The sequence below is a fragment of the Pan troglodytes genome, chromosome 13 (assembly GCF_028858775.2).
Source record: "Pan troglodytes isolate AG18354 chromosome 13, NHGRI_mPanTro3-v2.0_pri, whole genome shotgun sequence".
Taxonomy (NCBI): domain Eukaryota; kingdom Metazoa; phylum Chordata; class Mammalia; order Primates; family Hominidae; genus Pan; species Pan troglodytes.
In genome coordinates, this window is record NC_072411.2 from 68,916,611 (window position 1) to 68,932,176 (window position 15,566).

The following is a 15,566-nucleotide window of genomic DNA, read 5'->3' on the forward strand; positions in this document are numbered from 1 at the left end:
AATTAGAGAGCAGACGTCTCATTATGCAAAAGTATTGTAGCAGTCGGGGTCCAATCAGGAAAAAGAAGCCACACGTAAGTTAAACAAAATAAGTTAATATAAAGAATTAACAACTATGATAGAAGAATAGGTATTAGCTACAAAGAAAGTCAATTCACTAGCCTCAGGCTGAGGGAGAGCCACCAAGGAAAGACAAACTGGCAAAGGATCCAGACTTTCATGGAGAAGGTGTGGTTCAGCCCACGGGAGAGCAGGAAGCTTTTTGGTTTAGCCAGGCTAGAGCTGACCCAGAGTTTCCAGACTAGCAATAGACCACCTTTCAGAGGCAGGCCAAGCAGATAGCAGCTGGTGGCAAGGCCATGCAGTGGGGGTTGAAACACCTCTCTAGGCAATAGACTTTCAAAGCACATGGGCTATGCAGGGGCTTGCAGAGAGAGAAGCAGATCTGAATTTATCTCTTAGGACACATGCAGGTGGCATGCAGGATACTCAGGGGCTTATAGAATCAAAAACTGCTCCCTATGTGACCCTCCAGACCACAGGCAGCTGTATGGTTTGTTTCCATGAGAAAAGAGCTGTAGAGAAGTTATTTCCTGGCCCAGGCTATAAGATCATTCTATGGCTGTAGTTGAACAGGCTCCACAGTGTTCTCATGCTCATGACTGCTGATACCCAGCCCAGGTAGGAAATTTCAGGAAGACTCTTCCTCTTGCAATGTCCCTCCAGTGTTTGCTGAGAAAGCTAAACATTGTGCTCACATTAAATGAGAAGTGCTTAAAGGGATTCAGCTATTTATCAAGGAACATATGTTGAAGGGTGCATTGGAACTGAAAGGTCGTAGATTAAAAACTCACACAGGTATGTTGCTGATTCATAATAGTGGATCTTGCAACACAATGCATTGCCTTCCTATGCCACTGCACAGTGTGAATGCTGGTACTACTGTCTGTTTCCCACCTTCTCCTACAATTGGAGTAAAACTTGGAGTAGTGACTACCTAATCACTTTTTTATCCATTTAGTTTTTAACATTTTATTTTGAAATAATTATAGATTCATTGGACATTGCAAAGATAGTACAGAGAGATCTTTTGTATGATTTATCTAGTTTCCTTCAGTAATTCCATCTTACATAACTACAGTACATTATAAAAATCAGGAAATTGAAATTGACGCCATATACACTAATAGTACTGTGCCACTTATCACCTGTGCAGATTCCTGTAACCACCACAACAATGAAGACACAGAACTTTCCTACTACCACACAGATCTCCCTGTGTTACCCCTTTATAGTGAAGCCCACCCCAACACGTCCCATCCATTCACAATCCCTGAGAACCACTAATCTGTTCTGCACATTTGTAATTTTGTCATTTCAAGAATGTTATTGAAATGGTACTTTATCGTATGTGACCTTTTGAGATTGGCTTTTTTCACTTAGAATAGCACCCTTACATGGATAGCTGAATAATGTTTTTAATCCACTCCACAATCTCTGTCTTTTCATTTTTATGCTTTGGCCATTTACATTTTATGTAATATTTGAAATTATGGGGCTCAAGTCTGAAATTTAAGTTTGTCTTCTCCGTTCCCTCTGTTGTGTGTTTCTCTCTTTCATTTTTCATGTCTTTCTATGAGTTACTTAAATATTTCTTAGAACACATTTTGATTTAGCTATAGTGTTTTGTAACACATCTCAAGTATGACGGATTTTTAGTAGTTCCCCTAAATACATGTTATACACATAAAGCTTATCACAGTCTATTGGTATTAGCATTTTACAGTTTGAATGAAGTATAGAAACTTTACCTCCTTTGTCCCTTTTCCCTACCTAGTTTATAATATAATTGTGTTGGTTAACTTCTCCACACATATTGAGAATATCAGACATTATACCCCTAGCTTCAACCTTCAATCATAATTTAGAAAATACAAAAGGAGAAAGAATAGAATGTATACTATTATTTCTTCATGATTTTCCTCTTTCTATTCTTTCTTCCTTCCTGATATTTCAAGATTCCTTCTTTCATCATTTCCTTTGTCATTCAAGAATACCCGTTAGCCAATTTTTTAGGATAGGTTTACCAGCAACAAATTATTCTTAGTTTTCCTTTGTCTGAGAATGTGTTTATTTTTTCTTCGTTATTGAAAGATCATTTTGTTAGACAAAGAATTTGGAGTTGGCAGTTAGTTTCTTTTAACACTTCAAAAATATTGTGCTCTTGCCTTCTGGTCTTCATGGTTTCTGATGAGAAATTTGCTGTCATTCAGATTGTTCTTTCTGTATAAGCAAGGTGTCACTTCTTTCTTACTGCTTTTTGGAACTGAGAGGCAATAGATTGAAAACTGACACAGGTATGTTGCTTATTGGTAATGGTGAATTTTGCAGCACAGTGCGTTACCATCCTATGCCACCGCGCAATGTGAATGCTGGTACTATTGTCTTTGTTTCACACCTTCTACAATTGGAATAAAACTGGGAGTAGCGACTACCGGGATTTTTTTTTAAATTTTGTTTCCTGAAATTAGATTATGATGTGTGTTGGTGGTTATCTTTTGCCAAATTTGGAAAAAATTTATCCATGAATTTTTTGGACTATTTTTTAAGCCCCACTGTCTTTCTCTTTTTCTGGAAATCCAATGACATGAATTTTAGATCTTTTTTATAGTCCAACTTGTCTCTTAGTTTCTATTCTTTTTTCACTTTATATTCTCTGTTTTGTTCAGGTTTGATACTTTCTATCGTTGTATCTTCAAATTCACTGATCCTTTGCTTTTGCCCTTTTCATTTTGCTAAGTCCATTCAATGAGTTTTTAAATGTTGGTTATTTCTATCTCAATTCTAGAATTTTAATTTGTTTCTTCTTTGCGTCTTCTATTTGTTTGCTAAGGCTTTCCACTTTTTCACTTTTTTTTTAAGCATGTTTGTGATTCTTCACTAATGCAATTTTGTAATGGCTACTTAAAAATTCTTGTGAGATAATTGCAACACCTGTATCATGACAGTGTTGGTGTCTGTTGATTGTTTTCTGCTTTGGTTTAGGTCTTTGGTGGCTCTTGATAGGAATGATTTTCAAGTGTATCTTGGATATTTTGTCATTTATGTTGTGAAACTCTGCATATTACTTATGTATTTCTGACCTTTGACTCCCTGAAGAAGGGTGTTCAATGACTGCTTTGTGAAGGTGGGATACTGGGCTCCCCATTATTCCTCCAATGCCATCACCCCTGCTGGCTGGAAAGTTGGGAGGCCCCTCTTTATTGCTCTCCTTGTAGCCTTCACTGACATCATTGCCAGAAGGAAGCCCTCAATACCAGTGGATGATGAAGAAAGTTCTAGTTACCAGCTCTGTCCTCTGACACACAAAGGGAAGAGGAGAAGATCTTGATACCGCTAGGTGGGGTAGAAGTACAGGATCTTCACATGGCTTCCACTGACATCTAGAGGAGCCCCGTCACCATCAAGTGGGAACAAAAATCCTGGCCCCACACTTGGTCTTCTCTAATATGAAAGTAGTTGGAGAGAGAGACAGCAAAGGGCAAAAAGCCAGAAGCTTACACTCACCACTCAGCCTTTGCTGATGGGAGTAAGGGTTTAGTTGCGGTTTTTCATGTTGTTTGCCTGGAGTATGGTACTTGTGGCCTAGAAGTGTCCTGTCTTTCTAGGCTGACACTTTTCAGCTTATTTGGCTAGAGAAAGCAGGTTTTCCTGGGGAAATTTCATTTTCTTCCCCTCTAGGACTTTCTGAGTTACTGGTTCTTCCCACCACCAGTTCTTTATATAGGAAGCAAAAAGAAATCCCTGGGAATTCACCGCCTTATTGTTCCTCAGGTCCCAAGGTTCCTAGGCAGTTCGCCTTCTCTCTGCTTTTCAAAGTCCTCATGTTTATTTCATGTGTCCAATTTCTAGGGGTTTTAGCTGTATTTAGTAGGAGAAATTGAGAGAAAGAAGTATGTCTATTCCAACTTGATCCAGAAACAGATGTTCCAAATCAGTTTCAATTATTAGGATTTCCTTTTCTACAGGAGAAAATGGCTTTCCTCCTCAACTTGCCAGTTTTTCTGCCTCTCAGCTTTCCCTTTCCAACTATGTGTGGTTGGCTCCAAAACAATTCTTTCATTAAATAACCTCATGAGGTCACTCCTACCAGCTGTGACAGCGTCTCAACCATTCCCATGTTAATGTGGTCTTTTCTGTCGTCCACATATGAGACACAGACATTAACAGCATATGTTGTTTAAATTCTCAACATATGCTGATCAGTTTTCCAAACAGGTATTCAGGTCTTCTTTGATCTACTGTTTTATTGAGATTTTTTATAATAAGTGACTAATTCAAACTTACCAGTTGGCAATATTATTAAGGCCAAATTTTCCTGACTGTTCAGTCTATGGCTTTGTGTCTTAAAATACCCCCCTTTCGTCTTCCAAGCACTCGCATCTAGGACGCTGAGGTATAGTATCAATATTTGAGTGATTGAAATGATGTTTTAGCCAGAGATAGAGCTGGGAGTGGATTTAACAGTTATTGGGGTGTTGAATACACACTAGAAGTTTTATACGCATCATCAAATTTATTTCTCAAAATAAAGCCATGATGTATATTTTACCAGTGAAGATTTTTCAAGGTCACACAGTTAGTAAAACCCAACCTGGGACTGAACTTCTGCTGTAAGTATGGAGCTATCCAGCAGTCCATGAACCATTAGTACATCATTACATCAATTTAGTGGGCAGCACACATTATCTTTAAAAGTGAAGGAGTTCGGAGTAGAAAATATCACCAGGCAGTTCACATAATTAGGGAAACTATTGTTTAATGAACACAAAGTTTGTTTCTTGTATATATACATTTATTAATCTAATGTGTGCATTGAGTCCCCGTGCATAAGATATTATTCATAATGTGGCTGGTAGTCAAAGAAATCTGGAGCTATTGTGTTAGGTGACCTTCTGAGACACTTTCTAAGCCTTCATCTGATGTATTGTTTACCAGACCCACTGCGCTGATACTTTTCCAGGAAAATGCCTGATCCTTCAAAAACAAAATTTATTTTGGGTTAGAACAGGAAGTAGCTATTTCTGTGGCAAAAATTAGTGCTAGCATATAATTCTTGCTGCCCATGATGTGTGTGTGTGTGTGTGTGTGTGTGTGTTTGTGTTTCTGGTAAGAGTACACTTTGCCATTTTTTTTCTTCCTTATCGTACCACAAAACTCTCTAAAACAAGGTGAAATTCCAATCAGTCTCACAATGAGATGAGAATTGAAAACTCAAAGTACAAAAGATAAACTCCACTTGTTAAGAGGGCAGATCCTGGAGTTCCACAGATGTATTTCAAATCCAGGCTTTGTCACTCAGAATCCTGGGCAAATTACTATTTAATTTTCTTACCTGCAAAATAGTAATAATAGTAGCAACTAACTCTTTGTGATAATGTTAAGATTAAAATGAGGTATACATGTAAAGTCATTATCAAAGTGTTTTGCCTGACAACAAAAACTTAATAACTATTAGCTATTTGTTTACTACTTCTGAAGTAAGACTTTAACAGAAACCAATAATTCCAAAGGAAATTTTGAACTGTTACAGGCAGGAAATGAACCATTTTGCTTTCTTGTTAGGCTTTTTAAGTTGCCCTTTTCTTAGAATATACTAAACAATGAAGTAACACTGTTCAAATTTTATATTTTAAATAACTGTGGGCTGATTTTCAATAAAAGGAAAATGGAAGAAAATCATGTGTTCTTCACTTTTGTTTCTTTATATTCAAACTGCCATGGCTATACAAACCACACCTCTCCATAACCTGTGTAATTCTAATTTAACTTACATAACTTTGTGGGGTGAAGTGAAGAGCCAGAAATTGTGTGGAATTGTATAAGAAAGCTGGATTTCTTTACTAAGACCCAAACCCCAAGAGCTGGTGCTCCTAGAGTATTTTGAGTCTGAAAATGACTCAGACTCCTGAATGTATCATTGATAAAAGGATTTTTGATATTGCAGGACAACCTGGACCCATCCATGTTCCCAATGCAGAAGGGCTCCCTCAACCTCCTGAGGCAGAAATGGGAATCTTGTGATTATCAGAGAAGTGAGTGTCATCCCAGGGACAGCCATTGTACAATTTTCCAGCCTCAGGAAAGCAAATTGCTTGAGCCTGAAGGAGAGGTAGTATCAGCACCTCAATCTTTGGATCCCACAAGTCTGCCCTACAGTACAGGGGAAGAGATGTGGAGTTCGAAGCCGGAAGAGAAGGATTCTGTGGACAAGAGTAACAACACCAGGGAATATGGTCAGCCAGAAGTGCTGAAGGAGGATTCCCTGAGCAGTCGGCGCAGGATTGAGCGCTTTTCCATTGCCCTTGATGAGCTGAGGAGTGTGTTTGAGGCTCCTAAGAGTGGAAACAAACCAGCTGAGTACGGTGGAAAGGTAAGGAGCCATTGATTGAGAGTCTATGTTTACATATGACTTCCTTGCCTAGCCTACCATTTATTACTAAGCATGTAATCTTTCCCCCCGCCAGTATTCTAGACAGATGTCCTGAAGCCGATATGTAATGCAGTGTGAAATGTGACATCCTCTCCTATTAATTTTCTCTAAGGTCTGCTTCAATGTGGACTTGACTTCCTTTTTCTTCCATAAAAACAATATTGATATGCCCTCTTATGTTGATGTTTCTGTATGTATGTGCCTTATTTCTACAACTACGTTGTAAATTCCTTAGAGGCAGGAACAATTTCTAACCACTCTTTGTGCCTCAAACATTTAACAAATGGTGTTGCTTTTAGCCAAAGCTCTATGAGGATTTATCAGTAATGATGCTGACATGGAATAAATGAAGGCTTTGGAACCACAGTGATCTAGGTTTTAATCCTAAAGCCTGCCATTAACTTCTCTAGCTGAATGACACTTAACCTTAGAAATACAAATGTCTTAATCTGCTACTTTACATGGATCTTATGAAGATTATAGGTAACATATTTTAAACACTAAGGGTAGAGTCTGGAATATTTTGTGGTAGGTGATGATCATTCCTCAGTGATTACGGTATACTATAATGTCACATATAAAATATGTCTATTAGCTAAAGAGGACATTTAGCCAAATTTAGGAAACAGGATTAGCAACTTTATTAACTAAGACCACATTTATACTTTTGCAGTAATTAAAAGCAATTACTATTTCAACTGGAATTACTTGAATTTATTACACTCATTAGGGCCTGTACATAATAGAAATTATAGTTGAATTTTGCAAAGAATTAATACATGATCTCAGGTTTTCCTTTAGAAAGCAAAGTCCACGTTTTTTGTTTGTTTGATTTTTTTTTGTTTTATTTGGTTTTCACCTAATGACAGTTTTATCAGAAAGGTACACAGTCGTATTCTTGTTAATGGATAATTAGCCTTCATAGAAGGCATCACAGAAATAGAAAATTTTTGAAAATCAATTATTTTACTAATTCTTGCTTCCAGTTGTCTTATTGGGAAATATGTAGTAAGATATCCTTCTTGAAAATCAAGTAACTCTAATTTGTTTAATGATAATAAGAGATATGAAGTTATATTTATGAGGTTATGTAGAGACTAGAGAATCTCTGAAAACATGCAACCATTTGCTGATCCCTGATTTGAAGATTTTCTTTTTCTATTTCACAGGTGCAATCCTTTTTATTTATACTTTTATATCTTTTAGATGAATGTTTAGGGATTGGGGTACACAACAAAGATAGTTACAATGTCATTTATTTTTTATCTTTGTAAATTAAGAAAAGTAAAGCCACAGAAAATAATTTCCATTCAATCTCTGTTGACTTTACCGTAATAATTTTGAATATTTACCCAAGATAACTGACAAAAGAAATGACCAAAGGTAGAAAAAGTCGTCTATATAAATGATGTAATGTAATCTACTCTCATCTGGATGAGATGCAACTGCTTATATACAACAGTAAGATAATAATACATTAATGTGTTTCTGATTTAAATGTGAGATTACTAATATTCAGCATGATAGGTGGTTTGCCATCTAGTAACTATAAAAATAATTATGAAAAGAACCAGATATGTTAAAACCACCATTTGCCTTGTAAAAATGAGATTAGTTTACTATATGTAACATACTGTTTTAAATATTCTAAGGTTCTATGTCATAACATGGTATTTCCATAAATGTATGAAACAAGGTTGATGGATTTAAAATTTCTTATCCATAGAAGACACATAATTTTTAGAATCAGTTCACAAAAAAAGTGTTAGGAATGTTTGCAAACTTATTTTCTATATAAATTCTACAACAAATGGGACGAGGAGAAAAAGAACAAAGAGAAGTCAATGAGGAATTAACTTGTTTTCTCCAAGTGAAGTATTTTGTTATATTATTAGGCATGTAAAAAGAATTCTAGTTCAACCAAATTTAAAATTATATATTTCACCCCATAGCATATTGATTACATATAACTTAATTATTAGTTTTTATAGATGCTTTTTTCTTTCTCATGTGACCACTTTATATTATGTAGTGCTTCATTATAAAGTCATGATATAATATTTATTTGCATAAATCATCTAAAAAATTCTGGCTACCTTATAACTCTGACATTTATGTTTTTGGAGACTACTGAGATATTGGGGATGCGGAAAAAGGTATTCAATATTTATTAAACTTAAAGCAAGGACAGAAAATAATTTCAAATAAGGAAAATCTTTTGTAACTAGTAAATCATCTCAACCATAAGGAACAATAAACTACATTTTAATGTTGCTATGGAAGGGAACCCTTCAGTAGTAGGCACTTAGTTTATAAAATTTGTAAAATAATTGCAGTAAATTGAGAGCTTGTAGAATTTTTAAAGGTATGGAATATCGTGTATATGTACATCTGTTTACAAGTAAATAGACATACATACACATACACACATACATTATGTATACATACATGCATATATAACTATACATTTTAATGTATTTTTATATAATATGTGTATGTGTATGTATATTTACTTGTAAGTAGATGTACATTACAATAGACATTATAATGTATGTGTATATGTGTATGTACACAGTTTTTAATCTAAATATTTTTCAGCAAACAAAGGGGAAATGTACATATTCATTATAATGTGTCTGTTTAAGGAGAGTTTGGTCAGACAAACATTTATTACTAGGAAAAGGGATCTACAAGACTCTTAATATTTTTCTCAAAAGGCCAGGCACAGTGGCTCACACCTGTTTTCCCAGCACTTTGGGAGACCTGAGGCAGGAGAATCACTTGTTGCCAGGGGTTCCAGAACAGCCCAAGCAACATAGCAAAACCCTGTCTCTACAAATATTTAAAAACTAGCTGGCTTGGGAGTCTGAGTCAGGAGGATCCCTTGATCCCATGAGCAAGGGGTTGCTATGATTGCACCACTGCATTCCATCCTGGGTGACAGAGTGAGACCCCATTAATAAGCAAACAAACATTATTTTCTATAAGTGTGCAAGGTCATTAAAAAGAGATATCAATACCTAAAACATTCACTATTTCAGAGTCTTTGTTAAAACAATTTATTCTAACATAATTACAATAGAAAATCAGTGAGAAATTCTTAAAATAATTTTTTCATTTTATAATTTTCCAAAATGAACACAACCTATTGTCATTTCTAAAACATCCTGTTAAAACAACTTAGAATGAAGATTTAAACTGAATATTTTCATGCTTATGAGGCAGACTATAATCCAAAGATACAAATTCATGTAAACATCCTCTCAAATAAACGACGTAGAACATAATTTTAAGAGTTTTTAAGAATTTACAAAAATTTGTTGCAAAATTACAGATCTTTGAGAGAATGTCACATCCATTTGTAAAACTAAGAAATACCTTGTTATTATGTAATTTGTCAATAGCATTTGCTGTGTAACAAACCACCCCAAAATTAGTGGGGTTAGAACACTAGTGGCTTTACAATTGTTTAGAAGTCTCTGATGAGCTTGGCAGTTCATCTGATCTTGTCTGATGTCACTCATGTGTCTATGGTCAGCTGCAAAGTCAGCGGGAATCTGGCTATTCTAGGATGACAACAGAGCTGGGACAACTCAACTCTGCATCTCTCCTCCTCAGGTAGGTTACCCAGATGTATGGACAGGTCATAGAAGTTTTTTTTTTTTTAATACTGTAAGTTCTAGGGTACATGTGCACAACGTGCAGGTTTGTTACATATGTATACATGTGCTGTGTTGGTGTGCTGCACCCATTAACTCGTCGTTTACATTAGGTATATCTCCTAAGGCTATCCCTCCCCCCTCCCCCCACCCCACGACAGGCCCCAGTGTGTGATGTTCCCCTTCCTGTGTCCAAGTGTTCTCGTTGTTCAATTCCCGCCTATGAGTGAGAACATGCAGTGTTTGGTTTTTTGTCTTTGCGATAGTTTGCTGAGAATGATGGTTTCCAGCTTCATCCGTGTCCCTACAAAGGACATGAACTCATCCTTTTTTATGGCTGCATAGTATTCCATGGTGTATATGTGCCACATTTACTTAATCCAGTCTATCATTGATGGACATTTGCATTGGTTCCAAGTCTTTGCTATTGTGAATAGTGCTGCAATAAACATATGTGTGCATATGTCTTTATAGCAGCATGATTTATAATCCTTTGGGTATATACCCAATAATGGGATGGCTGGGTTAAATGGTATGTCTACTTCTAGATCCTTGAGGAATCGCCATACTGTCTTCCACAGTGGTTGAACTAGTTTACAGTCCCACCAACAGGGTAAAAGTGTTCCTATTTCTCTACGTCCTCTCCAGCACCTGTTCTTTCCTGACATTTTAATGATCACCATTCTAACTGGTGTGAGATGGTATCTCATTGTGGTTTTGATTTGCATTTCTCTGATGGCCAGTGATGATGAGCATTTTTTCATGTGTCTGTGGGCTGCATAAATGTCTTCGTTTGAGAAGTGCCTGTTCATATCCTTCGCCCACTTTTTGACGGGGTTGTTTGTTTTTTTCTTGTAAGTTTGTTTGAGTTCATTGTAGATTCTGGATATTAGCCCTTTGTCAGATGAGTAGATTGCAAAAATTTTCTCCCATTCTTTAGGTTGCCTCTTCACTCTGATGGTAGTTTCTTTTGCTGTGCAGAAGCTCTTTAGTTTAATTAGATCCCATTTGTCAGTTTTGGCTTTTGTTGCCACTGCTTTTGGTGTTTTAGACATGAAGTCCTTGCCCATGACTATGTCCTGAATGGTATTGCCTAGGCTTTCTTCTAGGGTTTTTATGGCTTTAGGTCTGACATTTAACTCTTTAATCCATCTTGAATTAATTTTTCATATAAGGTGTAAGGAAGGGATCCAGTTTCAGATTTCTACATATGACTGGCTAGTTTTCCTAGCACCATTTATTAAATAGGGAATCCTTTCGCCATTTCTTGTTTTTGTCAGGTTTGTCAAAGATTGGATGGTTGTAGATGTGTGCTATTATTTCTGAGGGCTCTGTTCTGTTCCATTGGTCTATATCTCTGTTTTGGTACCAGTACCATGCTGTTTTGGTTACTATAGTCTTGTAGTATAGTTTGAAGTCAGGTAGCGTGATGCCTCCAACTTTGTTCTTTTCGCTTAGGATTGTCTTGGCAATGTGGGCCCTTTTTTGGTTCCATATGAACTTTAAAGTAGTTTTTTCCAATTCTGTGAAGAAAGTCAATGGTAGCTTGATGGGGATGGCATTGAATCTATAAATTACCTTGTGCAGTCTGGCCATTTTCATGATATTGATTCTTCCTACCCATGAGCATGGAATGTTCTTCCATTTGTTTGTGTCCTCTTTTATTTCGTTGAACAGTGATTTGTAGTTCTCCTTGAAGACGTCCTTCACATCCCTTGTAAGTTGGATTCCTAGGTATTTTATTCTCTTTGAAGCAATTGTGAATGGGAGTTCACTCGTGATTTGGCTCTCTGTTTGTCTGTTATTGGTGTATAAGAATGCTTGTGATTTTTGCACATTGATTTTGTATCCTGAGACTTTGCTGAAGTTGCTTATCAGTTTAAGGAGATTTTGGGCTGAGACAATGGGGTTTTCTAGATATACAATCAGGTCATCTGCAAGCAGGGATAATTTGACTTCCTCTTTTCCTAATTGAATACCCTTAATTTCTTTCTCTTGCCTTATTGCCCTAGACAGAACTTCCAACACTATGTTGAGTAGGAGTGGTGAGAGAGGGCATCCCTCTCTTGTGCCAGTTTCCAAAGGGAATGCTTCCAGTTTTTGCCCATTTAGTATGATATTGGCTGTGGGTTTGTCATAAATAGCTCTTATTATTTTGAGATACATCCCATCAATACCTAGTTTATTGATTTAGCATGAAGTGCTGTTGAATTTTGTCAAAGGCCTTTTCTGCGTCTGTTCAGATAATCATGTGGTTTTTATCTTTGGTTCTGTTTGTATGCTGGATTATGTTTATTGATTTGTGTATGTTGAACCAGCCTTGCATCCCAGGGATGAAGCCCACTTGATCATGGTGGATAAGCTTTTTGATGTGCTGCTGGATTCGGTTTGCCAGTATTTTATTGAGGATTTATGCATCAATGTTCATCAGAGATATTGGTCTAAAATTCTCTTTTGTTGTTGTGTCTCTGTCAGACTTTGGTATCACGATGATGCTGGCCTCATAAAATGAGTTAGGGAGGATTCCCTCTTTTTCTATTGATTGGAATAGTTTCAGAAGGAATGGTACCAGCTTCTCCTTGTACCTCTGGTAGAATTCAGCTGTGAATCAGTCTGGTCCTGGACTTTTTTTTGGTTGGTAGGCTATTAATTATTGCCTCAATTTCACAGCCAGTTATTAGTCTATTCAGGGATTCAACTTCTTCCTGGTTTAGTCTTGGGAGGGTGTATGTGTTGAGGAATTTATCTATTTCTTCTAGATTTTCTAGTTTATTTGCATAGAGGTGTTTATAGTATTCTCTCATGGTATTTTGTATTTCTGTGGGATTGGTGGTGATATTCCCTTTATCATTTTTTATGGCATCTATTTGAGCCTTCTCTCTTTTCTTCTTTATTAGTCTTGCTGGTGGTCTATCAATTTTGTTGATCCTTTCAAAAAACCAGCTCCTGGATTCATTGATTTTTTGAAGGGTTTTTTGTGTCTCTATCTCCTTCAGTTCTGCTCTGATCTTAGTTATTTCTTGCCTTCTGCTAGCTTTTGAATGTTTGCTCTTCCTTCTCTAGTTCTTTCAATTGTGATGTTAGGGTGTCAACTTTAGATCTTTCCTGCTTTCTCTTGTGGGCATTTAGTGCTGTAAATTTCCCTCTACACACTGCTTTGAATGTGTCCCAGAGATTCTGATATGTTGTGTATTTGTTCTCATTGGTTTCAAAGAACATCTTTATTTCTTCCTTCATTTCGTTATATACCCAGTAGTCATTGAGGAGCAGGTTTTTCAGTTTCCATGTAGTCGAGCAGTTTTGAGTGAGTTTCTTAATCCTGAGCTCTAGTTTGATTGCACTGTGGTCTGAGAGACAGTTGGTTATAATTTCTGTTCTTTTACATTTGCTAAGGAGTGCTTTACTTCCAACTATGTGGTCAATTTTGGAATAGGTGTGATGTGGTGCTGAGAAAAATGTATATTCTGTTGATTTGGGGTGGAGAGTTCTGTAGATGTCTATTAGGTCCGCTTGTTACAGAGCTGAGTTCAATTCCTGGATATCCTTGTTAACTTTCTGTCTCATTGATCTGTCTAATGTTGACAGTGGGGTTTTAAAGTCTCCCATTATTATTGTGTGGGAGTCTAAGTCTCTTTGTAGGTCTCTCAGGACTTGCTTTATGAATCTAGGTGCTCCTGTATTGGATGCATATATATTTAGAGTAGTTAGCTCTTCTTGTTGAATTGATCCCTTTACCATTATGTAATGGCCTTGTCTCTTTTGAGCTTTGTTGGTTTAAAGTCTGTTTTATCAGAGACTAGGATTGCAACCCCTGCCTTTTTTTGTTTTCCATTTGCTTGGAAGATCTTCCTCCATCCCTTTATTTTGAGCCTATGTGTGTCTGTGCCCATGAGATGGGTTTCCTCAATACAGCAGCCTGATGGGTCTTGACTCTTCATCCAATTTGCCAGTCTGTGTCTTTTAATTGGAGCATTTAGCCCATTTAAATTTAAGGTTAATATTGTTATGTGTGAATTTGATCCTGTCATTATGATGTTAGCTGGTTATTTTGCTCATTAGTTGATGCGGTTTCTTCCTAGTATTGATGGTCTTAATAATTTGTCATGTTTTTGCTGTGGCTGGTACCAGTTGTTCCTTTCCATGTTTAGTGCTTCCTTCAGGAGCTCTTTTAGGGCAGGCCTGGTGGTGACAAAATCTCTCAGCATTTGCTTGTCTGTAAAGTATTTTATTTCTCCTTCACTTATGAAGCTTAGTTTGGGTGGATATGAAATTCTGGGTTGAAAATACTTCTCTTTAAGAATGTTGATTTGGCCTCCACTGTCTTGTGGCTTGTAGAGTTTCTGCCGAGAGATCCGCTGTTAGTCTGATGGGCTTCACTTTGTGAGTAACCCGACCTTCCTCTCTGGCTGCCCTTAACATTTTTTCCTTCATTTCGACTTTGGTGAATCTGACAATTATGTGTCTTGGAGTTGCTCTTCTCGAGGAGTATCTTTGTGGCATTCTCTTTATTTCCTGAATTTGAATATTGGCCTGCCTTGCTAGATTGGGGAAGTTCTCCTGGATAATATCCTGCAGAGTGTTTTCCAACTTGGTTCCATTCTCCCCGTCACTTTCAGGCACACCAATCAGACATAGATTTGGTCTTTTCACATAGTCCCATATTTCTTGGAGGCTTTGTTCATTTCTTTTTACTCTTTTTTCTCTAAACTTCTCTTCTCGCTTCATTTCATTCATTTGTTCTTCAATCAATGATACCCTTTCTTCCAGTTGATCGAATTGGCTACTGAAGCTTGTGCATTCGTCACATAGTTCTTGTGCCATGTTTTTCAGCTCCATCAGGTCATTTAATGACTTCTCTACTTTGGTTATTCTAGTTAGCCATTAGTCTAATCTTTTTTCAAGGTTTTTATCTTCTTTGCAATGGGTTCGAACTTCCTCCTTTAGCTTGGAGAAGTTTGATCGTCTGAAGCCTTCTTCTCTCAACTCGTCAAATTCATTCTCCATCCAGCTTTGTTCTGTTGCTGGCGAGGAGCTGCATTCCTTTGGAGGGGGAGAGGTGCTCTGAGTTTTAGAATTATCAGCTTTTCTGCTCTGATTTTTCCCCATCTTTGTGGTTTTATCTACCTTTGGTCTTTGATGATGGTGACATACAGATGGGGATTTGGTGTGGATGTCCTTTCTGTTTGTTAGTTTTCCTTCTAACAGTCAGGACCTTCAGCTGCAGGTCTGTTGGAGTTTGCTGGAGGTCTACTCGAGACCCTGTTTCCCTGGGTATCAGCAGCAGAGGCTGCAGAACAGTGAATATTGCTGAACAGCAAATGTTGCTGCCTGATTGTTCCTCCAGAAGGTTCGTCTCAGAGGGTTACCCAGCCGTGTGAGGTGTCAATCTGCCCCTACTGGAGGATGCCTCCCAG

The 15,566-nt window shown here is 37.2% G+C and overlaps 1 protein-coding gene across 2 annotated transcripts in view; it reads left to right on the forward strand.

The window, feature by feature from the left end:
- The window catches only part of XIRP2 (xin actin binding repeat containing 2), a 372,894-nt gene that overhangs the window by 12,214 nt on the left and 345,114 nt on the right, over positions 1-15,566 (forward strand). The window contains exon 3 of one of the 2 annotated variants that reach the window (XM_054679927.2): positions 6,008-6,433. In XM_054679927.2, coding sequence (XP_054535902.1) covers positions 6,026-6,433 — 408 coding nt within the window. In that variant the 5' untranslated portion in view covers positions 6,008-6,025. Of the gene's footprint in view, positions 1-6,007; positions 6,434-15,566 lie in introns of those variants that run through there. The other variant, XM_063790543.1, reaches the window with a different exon arrangement.